Here is an 18,766-nt window from a genome sequence, read left to right as displayed (position 1 = left end):
CCTCCTAGCGGTGAAACAGTGAGGTTGCCGTAGTAACCGTGTGTTTACCCACCGGGTTCAGTTGCAGCGGTCGATTAAAGAGGTAAGACGGTTTGTTTTAAGTTCTAGTTTTTAATGCTGGTCTTTGTTCCACCATGTGGAAAACAAAAGAGATGGTTGGATAAAAATATTGTTTTGCAACAGTTAATCATTTGCCTTTCTGTTAAGAAATGTTTTTTGGTATACTTATTTTTTATGTTTCGGTTTAGGCAACAGTAAGACTTTTATTTTAAGTTTTAACAATGTAAGTTGAGTAGTCAGTGTTTTGCCTTTTCTCTTATACTTTCATGTCAATTGTTTTTAGGTAACAGTGAGGCTTTAAAGTGATAATGTACCAACAAAAATAATAACCATATGTTAGATATTAGTTGTTTAATATTAATAATAAAACAACAAATAATTACCTAAATTATTTCGAAAGTCAAAAGACTTCTTATCTGAATAATGTTTTGGCCGATGGGCCCCTTAATAATTGTCTTTAATATTTCAAATCTGAATTGCCAGTATTTTGTATTTTCTATTATGCTTTCATGTTACATTTTGAAATAAACTGTAAGGTTTTAATAAAAGTGTTAACTTCAATGTAACTACTAAGTTGTAACCACCATATGCTTGATATGGGTTATCATAAGATAAAGGGGTAGTTTACTCAAAAAGGAAAATTCAGTCATTGTTAATTCACCCATTTGTTGTTATAACTCTATATTACTTTCTTTCTTTTTCTTAACACAAAGGGAGAAATTGTGGAGAAAAAAAAAAGAAGTGTGCTCAGTGATGTCATACAATGGCAGTTTATGGCGACCACCTCTTCAAGCTTCTAAAGTATAATTCAGAAGTCTAATAAAATATTCCATGAGACTCATGATTGTTATGAAAGCATATGATAAGGTTTGGTGAGAAATAAACCAAAATATAATGTATTTGACTTATATTTTTACTGACCGTTGACCTCCTGTACCAGTAATGAGAAAATAAGCGATCGAAAGAATGTACCATCGCTTGTCACTGCTTATTAGGATAAAATCTCAGATTACCATAGAAATATACCTCTTATCGCATGTCATTTGCCGTCAGATTACGACATTGTGCGACTGTGGCTGCCTGTAGCCTCTTCTATTTTTCTGCTTGATTTCCGAGTACTATTTATTACTAAGTAATAAGGCCGGGCATAGAAACGCATCAATTCTTTGACTACAAACTCTTTAGACGTGTTTAGTAAGTTCTGTTCTCTGTTTTGGATGCATCTGTGTTGTGTTCTGTTGTTGATATCGCTGTGGTGGACCTGTTTTTAGATAAACAAAAACGTTTTCGCTTGAACGGCCCAATGTTGCGAGTGTGGGCTGTGTGTACTGTTGCTCTCGTACCTTATCATGAACACGCACAGGATATCAACGGTGCGTGAATATTTTCACAAAATAATACACTGGAGTTTGGTTTGTTTCTCACCAAACCTTATCACATGCTTTCATAACAATAATGAGTCTCAAGGAATAATTTATTAGACTTCTTAATTATACTTTTGCATTTTTTAGAAGCTTGAAGAGGTGGTCACCATAAACTGCCATTGTATGAAATCACTGAGCACAAAATGTTTTCACAATTTCTCCCTTTGTGTTAAGAAAATTAAAAGTCATATAGGGTTATAACAACACATGGGTGAGTAAACAATGATTTAATTTTCATTCTTGTGTGAACTAATCCTTTAACCATTAAACAAAATAATGACTGAATTTCAAATTATGTTGAAAGACTAGAATCTTAGACATTTTTAATTTTTTTACTTTTTATTATAAGGCAAGAATGTCTCGTCTGATGGGACCCCCTAATACATTTCTGCCACCTGAGTGGAAGCATGCAAACCAGTTGCATTTCAGGAACTCAGAGGCAGAGCGGGCTCGCTCAGAAAGATGGACGGCAGAGTGCAAGAGACTGATAGAGGAGAGCAACAAATCTACCAATCTCATGCAACAGGATGCACAAAACAGGCTGGGTATGCAACACATCAAATGCATGTGACAAGATTCAGAAGAGGTTCATACTCTTGTATTAAAGGAGTTTGGTGCTGCAGTAAGCCAGGAAATGTCATAATGTGAATCAGGGTCCTCTTCAGCACATGCAATGAACAGAGGAAGTAACTTCAGATATATCAGTCTTACACTTACAGGGTTATTGATTCCTTGATAACAGCATGCAGTTGAAAATACTATTTTAGGCAGTGTTTTTGTCTCATTTTCCAGTAAAAAATACATAAAATCCTTTTTATTTTTAAATTCTTACCTCATTCCTCCAATTTCTTTAATGGATCTAAAAAAATGCCCAGATAGTGTAACATTTTTAAGACAATTAGAAATTAATACAATAAAATATATTTAGGTGTTTTATTTTTCATATATAAAAGAGATAATGCAACAAATAAGGACAAATCTGTCAATCGATTAAAATTTGTAATCAAATTAATTACAAGGTGTCCGGATTAATCGCATATATATAAATATTTGCTGAGAAAGCCCCTCATATAACAATAATTAAATGTATAATGATGAAATAATTATACATGGTTATCTTTAAATATTTTTAAATGATATATATAGATAAATAAAATAAAAAATATTCAGATAATTAAGATGCTTTACATTCCTGTAGCAGAAGAGTTAATCATTGATAAGACAATACAAAAAGCGGCTTTAGAATACAATGTATTGTTTACTACCATATTATTGATCATAAGTCAATCATTGGCATACAGTTCACAGCAATCCATTTCACAAGTGAATTTGTCAATCAGTTTGAGATTTATTATGAGGCCTTGTTTAAGGACCCGTCAATTTACACCTACGTCAGACATGCTTGTGTAGCGTCTTGGGTGCGTTGCATCATAAACATAAATGTTTTAGGTCTCTGTGTCAAGTTTTAGAAGACATCTTGAGATCTCTTAGTTCTAATTTGCGCTCCAAGTGTTTTGAACGCAAGAATGTAACATGTTTGTGTTGCGCTGCTGCTGGATGGTTGTTTTCTTCACTGCACGTTGCTCATACAGCTGAAGTTTCACTTTCTGCCCTCTAGGGTAAACAGGTGGTACTACAAGCTTGCATTTCTCAGGAATCTTCCTTATTACGGTCCGGAGGCATTGCGATTATTTGCGTACATTTTTTTAATGCGTTATTTTTAATAAAATTTAGCGCACTTAATTAATGCGTTAAATCAACAGCCCTAGATTATTTATTATGTATGTGTACACACATTAAGGATACAGAAAATTCACCATTGTTGCGCAGAAAATCAATGTGATGTAGTATTTATTTGTATGAATATAGTACTAATTTCCTTATAATAAAGAAACAGATATCCTGTGATAGGAAACTTAAATAGATATGAAATTAACATAAAAATATAATTTCTGGAAGTAGAAAACAACAACAACACTTCTAAACACATAGGGTCTCTAATGAGTTGACCCTAACACTTTTGGTACTTAAACGTAAAAAATATATATATTTTTTTTTGCCTTTGTGTGTGTGTGTGTGTGTGTGTGTGTTACAATATTTATTAGAGATAGATTGAGTAATCCTAAAGAAGAGTGGGCATAACTACAAAAAATGGATGAGGTACAGGGGATGAAATGATGTCCCGGGTCTATAAAGACCTGAGTTATGCGTTTAAGGGTTGAGAATAAATCTAAAACCTTTAACATTTATGCTTAAAATAAGAAGAAAAACAATTTGGCTCATTTTCTTGCATAACTTTGCTTCTCAGGCACAGTTTTAAGGATCTTTTCGTTTCTTTTCTTTTTTTTTTTAAGCATTTTTAGATATTTTTACTGGAAAAGACAAAATACTGATTAAAACTAATTTTGCTGTGTAAACTGTCCTCTTTTAGATCACACATGTTTTGTGTCCTGTTATTTGGCCATTCTGAAACAGTTATCACCCAATGCCGAGCTGATACTCTCAAAATATCTGCCAATAAATGGGCCTGGCCGATATATCAGTCAATCACTAGCATAAATCCCCTTCATATTTTCCATTGAGACCTTGCACATCTTTCTCAGAGCAAAGAATCAAGGATATCAAATTCTGGAAGCAGGAACTTGAGCAGAAGTTTGAGGAGATAGTGAAAGAGATTGAAAGCCTCATCATCTTTAAGAGCCGTGTGGAGAGAGCCTTGGAGAACTGCTCTGAGCCTCTCAGAGTTAATCTACAGTGTCTGGCTGAGAGGTACTTCTGTTTGTATATTTCTGAAAGTACTCATAGAAGTGTTTTCCTTGTACTAAGTTAGAGGGAAAATCAACCAACCCAATTCTTGAATCACCTCCATTCTACCTTCTTTTCCCATTGATCATGTGATGTTTGTGGGATATGCTCAGACAGAAGCGGGTGGCGATTGACCTAGTTTATGATGAGGTAGAAGAGAAGTTGTTGAAGGAGAGAGAGGTGATCGAAGGTGTGAAGGTCCTGCTTCAGCGCACCCTAGAGCAAATCATTGAGCAGATCAGGTTGGTGGAACTACAATCTCTGAGATTTTAATTCACTATATTGAAATTTTATTGCAAATTGCATTTACTTGCAAGGAAATTCTATGAAGGAATTAAGAAGAAACTGATTATTTATTTATTTTTTATAAAAATGATTAAACTCTGACAATAAATTCCTACATGACTTACTGTTTGTTGTTATTCAGTATAACTTTTCAGTAACATGTCTAGTTACACAACAAGTCATTCTTTAAACAGAAATTCACAAGCTCAATTTATATCTGTCTAAAAAAGCATTTAAACATAAGCCTATAGATTTAAAGTTTTTTAAGATCACAAGAAATGTAGTTTCAGTGAAGTGTGTCCAAACTTCTTACTGGTTGTGTATACAAACATTACTTTGTTCCACATTATTGTTAGTCTCTATGTCATTTTATCTCTCTCTCTCTCTCTCTGTGTGTGTGTGTGTGTGTGTGTGTGTGTGTGTGTGCGTGTGCGTGTGCGCATGTGTGTGCGTGTGTTCTTTCAGGCTCATTCGTTCAGTGAAATACTATCTGGAGAAAGACCTGAAAGACAAGTTTCAGGCAGAGCGTATTGATGATTTCTGCTTTCTTCTTACTAATACATCGCCCAATACAAATGGAGAGAATTCAAACTTTACAAGTGTAGGGTAAGATAAGGAACATTCACCAGTGGAACAAATGACAGTAGAAGTTAAAGGGATAGTTCAACCAAAAATGACTATTCTTCCATCATTTATTCCATCATGCCATCCCAGATGTGTATGACTTTCTTTCTTCTGCAGAGCACAAAACAAGATTTGTAAAAGAATATATCAACTATGTAAGCCATACAATGCAAGTAAATTGTGACCAGAAATTTGAAGCTCCAAAAATCACACAAAGGCAGCATAAAAGTAACTCATACGACTCCAGTTGTTAAATCTATATCTTCAGAAGTGATATAATTGGTGTTGATGAGGAACAGATCATTAATTAAATGATATATATACATTCTGAAATTGAATGTCAATTATATATTTACATTTTGAAAGTGGAGATTTATAATGAAAGATTATTTAAATATTGATCTATTCCTCCCCAACACCTATTATGTAGCTTCTGAAGACATGGATTTAACAACTGTAGTTGTATGGATTACTTTTATGCTGCCTTTATGTGATTTTTGAAGCTTTAAAGGTCTGGTCACCATTCACTTTTATTGTGTGGACCTACATAGCTGAGATATTCTTCTTCAAATCTTGTTTTGTGTTCTGCAGAAGAAAGAAAGTCATACACATCTGGGATGGCATGAAGGAGTAATGATGGAAGAATAATTATTTTTGGGTGAACTATCATTTTAAATTGAGTATTGATCTGAATTGATAACCTATTTGGTGTCTGTTAACTTTATTCAATGGCTGTCAGATTATTAAATTGATTATTGAATTGTCTCTAACTTTTCCTCACTTGTTACATTCAACACTTCAGCACTTGAAACCTACTAAAGATAGACATGTTTATTTCAGTCTATTAGTACAGTAAAGACATTAAAGAATGTATTGTCTATGCTGCAGAACCACAGTGACTCCAGAGGAGTGGGAGAGCCTGTGCAACATTAACATTAGCAAAGCTGACAAAGAGAAAAACAACTCTCTTGCTCTGCGAGCTTTGGTGGAAAGCCTACTTACGCAGACAGCTGCAGACATGCGCAGACAGTATGAGGCCACAGGCAGAGCGTTGGAGCTGCGCATACAGGAGACCAAAACTGCTAAAGCACAGCTTGAGAATCAGCTAAGTGAGGTGAGAAGGAATGTGGATAGGTAAATTATCTTCAACAATGGAGTATTTAAATGTTTTTTGTTCTTAAGTATGCAAAAGGATTTTTTTAGTTTTTTTTACAATTTTCACACTGATTTAAACAGTGTATGCAAAGCCTACTTACGCAGACATACATAGCAAAGTATGAAAAGTAACAAAGTAGCAAAGTAACAAAAATACCAAATAAGTAAATGGAGAAGCACTCTCGTTGTGGAATAAGTGGAGCTGGAGCAGCCGCTCATCTGAAGAAAAACTTACGTGTTGAGAGTCTTTAAAGGAAACATCCCAGTGTAACATCTTACAGTTATACTGCAGTTATATTTAATGCGTTATAGCTTTATTAAAGTTCAAATAATATGGAAGCAGGTCATGTAATTAACTTCAAACTCCGAAACTTGCATTTCTCTGTGCGGCCAGCACCTGTATTATGAGTTGCGTGAAGTGAGTTGAGCAAAGTGTCTCGATCTAAGGGGAGAGATTGAAACGGCATCCGGCTGATGCACACACTGTCATGGGCACACTTGTCCCTCGACTTATTGTATCATAATACAGCGCATGTGTCACTGTGGATTTCTTATCGTGAAGAAAGTTGGCAATACAAGAGAGAGTTTGTTTTTTGTGAGTTAAAACTGCTTACATTTTCTTTAGCAGCTATATTGCAGAAGAAAAAAAATTATTAGAGAAGGTTGAATATAATATTAAAATTAAAACAATTATTTTATTATATAAGATTAGACTTGCTTTTAGAGAATAGATCTTGAATATAAGTTTTTACTGCACTCGCAGAAGTATAAAAAGTGAAAAAAATACACTTATATACAAAATACACTTATATTTGTCTCTTAAAGCAAGCATTAAAGCATTGCTAAAACAAAATTTCTTGTGATTTAAAAAAAATTTTTTTTAAATAAAGGGGCAAAAAAATGCCCTTCTAAAGAATTCTTCTGTTTAAGCCTAATTATATTACTGTATAAAGTATGAGTAAGTGTGGATTGAATTTTATAGGTAACAAGAAATAAATGATCAATCTAGTTTATCATATTTGCATGTTTGCCATTTCTTCTGTATTTTTTAAAGAGGAAAAAACCTGTTCCTTTGATTTTTGTATGTTTATTACCAAGGTTTAACACTTATATGTAAAAAAGTGAAGTCAAAGAAATGTTTTCTCTGTCATCTCAAAGCTGCTAATGGAGATAGCAAATCAAGAGAGGAATTTGGAAGCTGTACGAGTGGCTATCGCTGAGAAAGAAGCTCCATTCAAAGTAGCTCAAACTCGACTGTCCAACCGCAGTCAGAGGCCCAACATTGAGCTCTGCCATGACTCTGCTCAAATCCAACTGATGGAAGAGGTGAAGGAGCTCACTAACCATATCGAAAGGTAGGAGAATGATTCAGATGTTTGTAGATGAATAGGATTGAAAGGGATAGTTTACCAGAAAATAAAAATTCTTTCATCATTTAATCCCCCTTATGTTGCTTCAAACCTGTATCAAATTCTTTCTTTTGTTTTGTTAGCCTCAGTACTTTTTTTACTTTCTGTGTATGAAAATAAATGGTGATTTTGAATGACATTTCACAATGGAAACCCTGGGAAACATTTGTCTAATCTTTTTCTACCTCATTTGTGACATTTAATTTACCCTGCTATCATAAGTACCCAGTGCAAGTGTTTTCTCACTCTATTTTCACTTTTAGACTGACTGAGGCTCTTGAACTCTCAGAGATGGAACTGAAAGCTCTAGCAAGCAGCCAGTTGACTCTGGAAGAGGAGATCCAGGTGAAAACCAACACCCTCTACATAGACGAGGTGATCTGCCGTCAGCTACGTCAGCCTGTCATTATAAACAACTTCTAAACAGTTCTCATGAAATGTGAAAATACTTTGTTTTTGGGAAAGAATTGTAATCCAGATGTGAAGATTTTCATTTAAATTAAAATATGTGATTACACACTGACTTTAAATGTCTTGCGTTTTCTTTTGATGGTGCCCTTAAAATAGGTCTGAAGATTAAAATGTCATGCAAAGCTGAAACAGCAAAAATAGGTATCTTTCTTGTCACTCTTAGATCTGCAGAAACATTTCCTCTTTGAATCTGTTTGTCAGGTCACATTGCTTACTGTTACACATCAGACAGATCGTTTAGAAGCACTCCCATGATCTTCATCATATGGTGTTGTTCAAGCTGTCAGAAACTGTAAATGTACAAACCAATTTTGATTTTTCGACCGCCCCTTTGGCAAAATGAAACTCAAGTGTCACGCGCAAAACTCTGAACATTCAACCAAAATTCTTGAATCAAAACACACCACCAAAAAACATGGGCCATATTGCCATCCTCCGATTGGCATTTCCAGCAGGTGGGTATGTCTTTAAGACCAAGCTTATACAATCCATAGGGGATCCAATAAAATCTATGTAAAATCTTCAATTCAATAAGGTGCACCCTTGCATCTCCAGATGCTGACTTGATGTTATTTAGAATCCTAGCCCACACTCCCTCCTCCAACACCAAGTTTAAAACTTTCTTTAAAGCTCTTGATAGAGCTTAATGCTTCTTCCCCCAGACACTGAATTAGCAGGGAGTAATACACTGATGCCCCATGACCTTTACCAAAAGCAGTAATCACCAATCCCAGAGTATCTGCCATTTTAGGGGGGGTTTATGCTACTCCTAAAAATAGTACAGAGCAGGTGGCACAGCTGTAAATACATATAAAACTGAGATCTGGGATCAAAAGTTCTCAAAACTCCACTCTCATATAGGTCACTGAGTGTATTAACCTCCCTCACAATCCACCCTGACCATCAGAAAGGGGAAATATTAATACATAATTTTGGGTTCACCCATATGCTCGAGGCAACATTTAAATGACATTTTTGTCCATACCGAGTGCAAATGCTAGATAACAGAGTTTAACTTGACTTCTCTGGTTAGTTTAATAGAAAGGCTTTGCAATGGTGAAAAATAGGGGCAAGAAATTCCTGTTCAATTCAAAACCAGGGAGGGGCTCTCTCAGGTAGAAGCAGCCAATGAGCCAAATGTCTGAGACCGAATGCATAATAATAAAACAAAATCTTGGGTAGGCCTTGCCCCCCTTTGTCAATTGGCATCGGATTTAGACCAATTGACTCTGTATTCTAAGAACTTAGAAAAGGAATTAATGATTCTGTGGAGGCAGGGCATAGATCTAGTAGGGTCAGAGACAAATAATAAAATTTAATCTGCATAAAGCAAAACTTATGCACCATACCTCCTGCCACCAGCCCTGAAAATTCTTATCGCGGCTGCTAGTGGGTCCAGGGCAAGCCAGAACAACAATGGGGAAAGAGGTTAACCCTGCTAGGTGCCCCTATCCAGAGTAAAATCATCTGAAATTAATCCATTTGTTTGTTCCACCACTACCGGGTGTCTATAAAGTAACTTAATCCATCCAATAAAAGTATTCCTGAACACATATATTTCCAAAATTTAAAAAAGATAATCCCATTCTACCATATCAAATGCCTATTCGCCACCAAGTGATGGCAGCGACCAGAGTCTGATCATTTGCCACTGACCACATGATATTGATGAAACGCCTAATGTTATCAGAAGAACTGCGGCCCCATATAAACACCACCTGATCTATATGTATAAGAGATTTCATAACTTTACTTAATCGGTTAGCCAGAATTTTTGACAATATTTTTATGTCTAGCTGGATCAGGGAAATTGGATGGTAATGCTTACACTTGCTTGGATCTTTGTTCTTTTTAAGAATCAGACTGATCCGGGATTGTGTCATGGTTGGCGGAAGCTTTCCGTTCTTTAATGATTCTGTAAAAACTTCAAACAAAAGTGGAATAATAATAGCAAAAATAGCAGCAAAACCATATGGCACCAGAGCCTTGCCAGTTGGCAAGGCCTTAATTAACTTGCCAAGCTCCTCCAAGGTTATCTCAGAATCAAGAGAATTTGTTTGCTCAGTTGTCAGATTAGGGAGTTCTCATGTTTCCACAAAGTTTCTAATATCTTCATCAGTAGACAAAGATGTGGAACTATAAAGATCAAGATATATTTCTTTAAAATCATTATTAATATCAATGGCTGAGGTAAACATTTCGCTCTGGCTGCCCTGCCAACAATTAGATAGAAGATTTGTGGACGCTCTGATGTAGTTAAAATAGAATTTGCTTGGTTTTGTGAACTATATTCAAAGGGGCCACAAAACATTCAGACATGTTGACCGGTATCTTTTTGCCAACCTATCACAAGTAGCATATATCCTCATGAAATCTTTTAAATGTGAAAGTAAGAAATCGATCGATGGCAGAAAGTAATTGCAATTATGGTTGTTTGTTTCCAAAATAACCAAAATAAAATACATATATCCCTATAAGCAAACAGGGACAGATCGTATATTATGGGAAAAACAATAATGACTCTTCCTAATTTATCTTGAATCAGTTTGATACATTTGAATTATATATGTATACTTATCAGTGTAATGACTCCCCTGCTCTTACTTGAGCCAGCACTAAAGAAAATATGTCCTCCCCATATCTCCCCAAATTTTTCAGCTTCCTGTTGGACAAGATGCAGTTCTTTAAGAAACACCATATCATATTTCTTATGTTTAAGAAAATAAAAAACCTTCCTTCTTTGTATGGGGTGCCCCAACCCATTCACATTCCACGCGGTGAGAGACAATAACACACATATTAACATTTGACATTTTGACATATTAGAAAAAATAGATTGTGTGTAAAAAAATAATAAGATAAAAGACACATTCCAGCATTAGTGCAACAATCAAACCCTGAAAACCCCCCAGAACCTAACAAACAGAAGAAAAAAAAAATTGCACATTAGCCTATTTTTAAAACGCATTTCAATTTCACAACAAAATGCCATCAAATTAAATTGTGTAAAACATTTTTTTTTTTTTTTTAATGAATAAAACTTTTTTGTTGTTAAAGATTAAACAATTAAATTTGTTGGAATTTTGTTATGAAATTGAAATGCATAAACAAAAGTTTTTTTTGCCACTGATTATACTGAGGAAATCAGTCAGATGAAGAAAAAAGTGCCAATCTGATCTGAAAATATAACTGCTCTCTTTTATCTCAGTTCTTTAAATATTGGGTGAGAGACACATTTTCATAAAAAAATCCATCCATCCATCCATCCATCGTCAACCGCTTATCCTGTGTACAGGGTCGCGGGGGGCTGGAGCCTATCCCAGCTAACATTGGGCGAAAGGCGGGGGACACCCTGGACAGGTCGCCAGTCATAAAAAAAAATAAAAAAATAAATTCGAACAATTGTGAACTTTAAACAACTACAGATTAGGTAAGTAGTCTTTATTTGAGGCCAGAGACATTAAAACAAAAAGAAACAAACAAAGAACATGCAGAGTATTTATACATTGGAATGCAATGCTAACCTGAATGCTTTATTATCGTAAGATGTGCTCAATTTAATTCAATTAACAAACTTCTTGGTTTTAAAAACAACATTTAATGCATTTACAAATGAAAGTGTGTCATAACAAAGTTGAAACTAAAAATAAAATAAATGTTTTCTCAGATATACTGTCTCTCATTCGACAGGGGCATTTCCTCTTTGAATCTGTCAGCCAGATCACATTGCGCAATGTTGCACACAGCTCAATCATTTAAAGCCACAAAATAAAATAAAATTAAAATCGAAAATCAAAATGTCATGTGATCTGTCAGCTCAATGCAAATGTTCAGAAAAAACCCATGTTTCATCCCATACAATCTTTTTTATTGTAAAAGCTTTATTATTAAGTAAGCTCTGGAGCTTTGAAATCTTTGTAAATAATAGGAGAGAAGTTCCTTTGATTGAAGCGTCTGATAAATAAAGGAAAATGGACTGTATGGTATTTAAATTAAATTCACTTCAATTCAGTTTTATTAACAAAGCACTTTTCACAATATACAAAAGCAAGTTTTTCTAATGAATAATACCCTAATGATGTCCAGATCTCAATTTCCAGCTATGTGTATTTGATCAAAAAGTGCAGAAAAGACAAAAATAAGGCTCTTAAAACAATGTCAGAGCAATAATGCCAAAATAGTTTGGTTTTAGCTTTACAACCAAGGGTGTAGCCAGGAAATTACTTTTGGGTGGGCCTCAATAAAAATGGATGGGCCACGTTTTCACTCAACATTTATTTATTTTTACCAAATTATCCTTACAACAGAGAAGAGATGCATTCAAGAATTTCTCTGATTTCTCTGACTGAAGTGAACACAAACAATTAAGTATAAGGATAGTATACATTTTTAAACAGGCATTTTTTAATGCTGGTTTCTTTGTTAATGTAGTTTGTTAGTGTAAATGGGAGGAGTAAAGGAAGTGTTGTGCAACAGCAGAAATCAACATGATAACCTAATAAGCAATAATTCCTTAAACTAGAGACAATCGGTTAGATCAAGTTAGACAAGTTGTGTTCTTCAAATATTTGCTAAGAGATCTTCATACAGTAATGCTTACAAAAACAATCAGTTTGTTTCAAATAACTGTATTTCTGTCGCTGCAAACGCTACTCATCATTTTAACTATGGTTAAAATGGGACACTGTGAGATTTTAGGTGAGTAACAATTGTTTTGTACATACTGAGGCTTTGTGAAATTAAAATACAGTGCAATTACTAAAATATCATAAATCTGAATACACCATTTTAAAGAGAACAATACAAATACATTTGTTCACAAATATTACAGATCAAATATTTAAAACCTGTTTTAAACCTTACAGTCCATGTTCAAAAAAAGGTGTCTCAGTTTACATTTCTAAACTCTCCCAGTAAATTGAATTCTCTTAAAACCTTAATTTTTTTTTATTTTCCATGGATTGTGATTGATTGGTTTGATTTCAGTCCTTTTATTTTGCCGTTTCAGATCTTGATGGATCGACTGGCTTCTCAATCAGCGTAGACAACAATTTCACTGGAGAGGCTGGCTTGTGCATCAGAGTATTCTGCTCTTTCACTGTTCCTCAAAACCTTTCAGAACCCCTCAAAGGTATGTGGTTCAAAGGAGATCCACAAAACCCAACTATCGAATTTCCTTGTTTTAACTTTGGCAGTTATTCCGATGAAGAAGATTGCAGCTTTCTGCTAGGCGACTTGATTCCGGGGAAATCAGATGGTGAATACAGATTCAAAGTGGAGTATGGACAAGGGAAGATATATATTTTTCCTCAGACAGTAACAGTTACTGTGAAAGGTGGGTTGTGAAAAAAAGACAAATAAGATTTAATTTGAGCATAATCGAGTTTGCGCTTGAACTGACTTATTAAATGTAGAAATTCATGTTTTCTGTTGTAGCCTATATTTACTTCACCATACACATTTTTTTTAAACAAATTAAAAATGAAGTATATTAATAAATACATTTAAATAAATCATTTCTTTTGTAGAGCTCACCCAGAAACCAGCAATAAACGTTCCAGTACTTACAGCAGGAGAGATGGCAGAGATATCCTGTCAAATTAGTGGGAATTGTCCATTGACCAAAACAGAAATTGTATGGAAAGGGATTGATGATGAATTTGAAGTCAAGTTATACAGTTATGGGGTACCTGGGAAGGAAAACAAATTTTCAGTGATAACTTTCAATACTAAGCAGGAGCATCACAATACTAATCTCACCTGCACAGTAATATTTGAAGGAAACATCCAGGCTGAAAGGAGCGTGACCCTGGAATTAAGTTGTATGTTGTATTATTTTACTTATAACATATACACTCACCTAAAGGATTATTAGGAACACCTGTTCAATTTCTCATTAATGCAATTATCTAATCAACCAATCACATGGCAGTTGCTTCAATGCATTTAGGGGTGTGGTCCTGGTCAAGACAATCTCCTGAACTCCAAACTGAATGTCAGAATGGGAAAGAAAGGTGATTTAAGCAATTTTGAGCTTGGCATGGTTGTTGGTGCCAGACGGGCCGGTCTGAGTATTTCACAATCTGCTCGGTTACTGGGATTTTCACGCACAACCATTTCTAGGGTTTACAAAGAATGATGTGAAAAGTGAAAAACATCCAGTATGCAGCAGTCCTGTGGGCAAAAATGCCTTGTTGATGCTCGAGGTCAGAGGAGAATGGGCCGACTGATTCAATCTGATAGAAGAGCAACTTTGCCTGAAATAACCACTCGTTACAACCGAGGTATGCAGCAAAGCATTTGTGAAGCCACAACACGCACAACCTTGAGGCGGATGGGCTACAACAGCAGAAGACCCCACCGGGTACCACTCATCTCCACTACAAATAGGAAAAAGAGGCTACAATTTGCAAGAGCTCAACAAAATTGGACAGTTGAAGACTGGAAAAATGTTGCCTGGTCTGACGAGTCTCGATTTCTGTTGAGACATTCAGATGGTACAGTCAGAATTTGGCATAAACAGAATGAGAACATGGATCCATCATGCCTTGTTACCACTGTGCAGGCTGGTGGTGGTGGTGTAATGGTGTGGGGGATGTTTTCTTGGCACACTTTAGGCCCCTTAGTGCCAATTGGGCATCGTTTAAATGCCATGGCCTACCTGAGCATTGTTTCTGACCATGTCCATCCCTTTATGGCCACCATGTACCCATCCTTTGATGGCTACTTCCAGCAGGATAATGCACCATGTCACAAAGCTCGAATCATTTCAAATTGGTTTCTTGAACATGACAATGAGTTCACTGTACTAAAATGGCCCCCACAGTCACCAGATCTCAACCCAATAGAGCATCTTTGGGATGTGGTGGAATGGGAGCTTCGTGCCCTGGATGTGCATCCCACAAATCTCCATCAACTGCAAGATGCTATCCTATCAATATGTGCCAACATTTCTAAAGAATGCTTTCAGCACCTTGTTGAATCAATGCCACGTAGAATTAAGGCAGTTCTGAAGGCGAAAGGGGGTCAAACACAGTATTAGTATGGTGTTCCTAATAATCCTTTAGGTGAGTGTACATTCAACCAGTAAAGTATTTGGACACATTTAAATACCTAAGTCACACTTTAAAATGTGTGAATTTCATTGCTTTGGTTACAAAATTGAAGACTAAGTAGCATCTGCAAACTTTCTAAGTTTACTTAAGTGTCCAAATACTCATATTCTCTCAATCTAATTTGACCCAATAGGCAATGATTCCTTTCAAGGTTGTAGATTCATTTAAATGAACCAACCTGTTGACAAGGAAGATTCACCAGAATTACTGTACACTAGATACTGGTTAGCATGTCTCTAGCATCAATAATGAGTTGATGTGTTTACATGTCCAATTTGAGGTAAGGAGTTAAATGCATCGCATTTAATGATTTCTCACAAATTTCTCTTCAGATGCCCCTATAATCCTGAATAGCTCCTGTTGTACCCTGTGGGGTGATGAATTAACCTGCGTTTGTGTCAGTGATGGTGTGCCATTACCCCAGATACACTGGCCACTGTTGAGTATTGCACCTAAATATTATAGCATTGTTACATCAGAGGAGAACTATAGCGTCAGCACCATCTCCATTTCTGGATTCAGACCCACCAACACCTCAACTATTGGATGTGTCAGTAGCAATGCTATTGGTGAGACACAAATGGAAATCCAAGTGCAAAGTCAGGCTGTAAAAGGTGAGTAGAATGCAATCATCTTGTGTTGATGCAAATATTTCATATGTGAAGTGTAGAAATGCATCACACAAAATGGACCAATTTAAAATGTTCTAAGATGGAAATGTATTTAGATTTGTAACATTTTGCAGTGAAGCTAAGATTGATATATTTGCAAGACCAATTAGTAAGTAGGGTAGAAATTTAATTTCATTCACTTAAAAGGATAGTTCAATCCAAATTGAAAACTCTGTCATCATTTACTCACCCTCATGCTGTTCCAAACTCAAAAAGACTTTGTGTCTTCTGTGAACACAAAAGGAGATGTTTGGCAGAGGGACTCTTTTTGAGTTCCACGGAAGAAAGAAAGTCATACAAAGGTAATAAATGATGACAGAATTTTAATTTTTGGGGCGAACTATAACTTTAATCCTATTTCTTTCATCTTTTAGTAAGTGGGAGTTTGTCTACCCTTTGGATGTTCTTTACTCTTTCCATTGTTCTACATGTCATCATCGCTGTCTGTATGACATTTGTTATTGACCGGAGGTAAGAGCTTCAGAAGATTCGAAAGGTAAGCCTCACTATTAATATTGACTCAATATAATACAATGTGTTCCTTCTTTTGACAGAAGAAGAGAAAAATGTAAGAAACCAAAGGATGACAACCATATCTACATGACTACATTGAAGACAGAAGAATCTCTGTATGAGTCTATTAACTTGTCTGCAGAGCGTTCTTAATGGTCTGATCAACACATTACTATTAAAATACCAAAAATATCACAGCTGTTTATTAAGTTTATTCTCAGCTATATGTAGTCAGAGGCGAATGGCTTTTTTTCTCTCTCTCTCTCGCATGGTAGCATATTTTGGAACAATTAGCATGTATGTAAAGACATGCTAGTGTTAGCAATACCAGCAAAATGCTTTGGAAAAGGAGTTTCTCATTGAATCAGAAGGATGGCATGAAAATACAAAAACAACTAATTAAAGGGATAGTTCACTCAAAAATGAAAATTCTCTTATCATGTATTCACCCACATGGCATCCCAGATGTGTATGACGTTCTGTCTTCTGCTAAAACAAAGATTTTTGGAAAAATATGCAATCCATGACCATGCAAATTAATGGGTACTAACATTTTAAAGTTCCAAAAAGCACATAAAAGGAGCATTAAATTAATCCATAAGACTCCAGTGGTCCAATCTATGTCTTCAGAGGCGATATGATAAGTGTAGGTGAGAAACAGATCAATATTTATCTCTTTTCCCAGTAGGTGGCGATATGCATGAAGAATGATAATCGCCAAAAACAAAAAGAAGAATAATGTGGGGATTGATCATAAAAAAGGACTTAAACGTTGATGTTTCTCACCCACGTTTCTCACATCGCTTCTGAAAATATGGATTTAACCGCTTGAGTCTTATGGATTACTTTTATGCTGCTTTTTGGACCTTCAAAGTTTTGTAACCCATTCACTTGCATTGTATGGACCTACAGATCTGAGATATTCTTCTAAAAATCTTTGTTTGTTTTCAACATAGAAAGAAAGTCATACACATCTGAGATGGCATGAGGGTGAGTAAATGATGAGAACATTTTTGTTTTTGGGTGAACTATTCCTTTAACCTGTTTTTAATTTGTGTACTTTATTTTTACTTTAAAAAAAGAATGACATCATTTGAGTCTGGAGAATTTTATTAAACAAAATGAAAGAGAGCAAATAACCATTTAAATTATTATGAATGGACTGTGCTAATATAAAAAAAGATCAGAGATTCTTTTCTGCATTATTATGTCAATGAGGAAACAAAATTACTTTGTTCATTATTATTGGCATCACACAGTCACATACATACAAATATTCTTTACAACACTCAAAGTGTAAAATTAGACTTACAAATGTGCCCGCAAATGTTTTTGCTTACAAATAAAGACTTGTAAAGTATACACTTGCACTTGTGTATTTATATTCAAACATAGACAGTTTGTGTTACTTATTGTATAAGCACATATAATGTCATTTTGTGTTTGATTTTCTGCTAAATATACACCATTGCTGCACAATGTATGTTCCTTGTTGTGTAGTCAAAAGGTTCACAACACAGAGAACTATATATCATGCAGAGTATTTACATACATCGGTATCCTACCAAGGTGCCTTATGTCTTATGAATGCAAGATGTGATTAATTCAATATAATTATGACTCATTAATTTGTTAGTCAAATTGTATTTCAAGGGCTGAGCAAATGAGCTCAACCTTGCCAGAGGATTACATGATTACATAAAATATGACATTTATTTCAAGCACCTTAGATAGAGAGATACCTTCTTATATGTTCCAAACGGTGTGTTTATTTCTTGTTTGTTTTCATAAGATGAGATTATAAATTTCAATTGCTACATTGCTCAATCAGTCTTAGCTTATTTCATTACTCAATATGACTTTCTATTGATATGAAATCTCAGCTTTACCCTATTAGATTGCAGTGTGCACTGAGGCTGGGATGGCTATCAAATTTTATGCTTTATCCTTTTACTTCCTATCAGATTATTAGGCCGATTTTGGTCCTTTTTGTACATACTGTATTTAAGAATTTGAGTAGTTAAAAAAAAAAGAACACAAATGTATGTCTGAATACATTTGTGGCTGTTATATGTGTATAATCTGATCAAAAAATAAAAATACATATATTTGTTCAGAAGTTAAAAAAAAAATACAGTTCTGGTCTGTTTTCAATTACTAATGCGATAAATAAAGATCAAAATATAAAGTAAAAATACAATGTATCAACTTAAACCTACACTGAAATCTCAAAA

At 35.0% G+C, this 18,766-nt stretch overlaps 2 protein-coding genes across 2 annotated transcripts; both read left to right on the top strand.

Moving 5' to 3' along the window:
* The first annotated feature begins 36 nt into the window (after positions 1-36).
* Positions 37-8,276, top strand: tekt1 (tektin 1). Its single transcript, XM_052107748.1, has 8 exons — positions 37-82; positions 1,834-2,029; positions 4,088-4,253; positions 4,403-4,531; positions 5,040-5,180; positions 6,087-6,312; positions 7,512-7,708; positions 8,026-8,276. Exons 2-8 carry the CDS (start codon positions 1,840-1,842, stop codon positions 8,183-8,185), a joined length of 1,209 nt encoding a protein of 402 aa, XP_051963708.1. The 5' UTR covers positions 37-82; positions 1,834-1,839; the 3' UTR covers positions 8,186-8,276.
* A 1,373-nt stretch (positions 8,277-9,649) lies between these two features.
* On the top strand, positions 9,650-16,685 carry LOC127629478 (sialic acid-binding Ig-like lectin 7). Its single transcript, XM_052106575.1, has 6 exons — positions 9,650-9,661; positions 13,220-13,568; positions 13,762-14,055; positions 15,681-15,962; positions 16,394-16,490; positions 16,577-16,685. Exons 1-6 carry the CDS (start codon positions 9,650-9,652, stop codon positions 16,683-16,685), a joined length of 1,143 nt encoding a protein of 380 aa, XP_051962535.1.
* Positions 16,686-18,766: the final 2,081 nt, after the last annotated feature.

The sequence above is a fragment of the Xyrauchen texanus genome, chromosome 36 (assembly GCF_025860055.1).
Source record: "Xyrauchen texanus isolate HMW12.3.18 chromosome 36, RBS_HiC_50CHRs, whole genome shotgun sequence".
Classification (NCBI taxonomy): domain Eukaryota; kingdom Metazoa; phylum Chordata; class Actinopteri; order Cypriniformes; family Catostomidae; genus Xyrauchen; species Xyrauchen texanus.
This window is presented reverse-complemented; position numbering and strand designations above follow the sequence as displayed.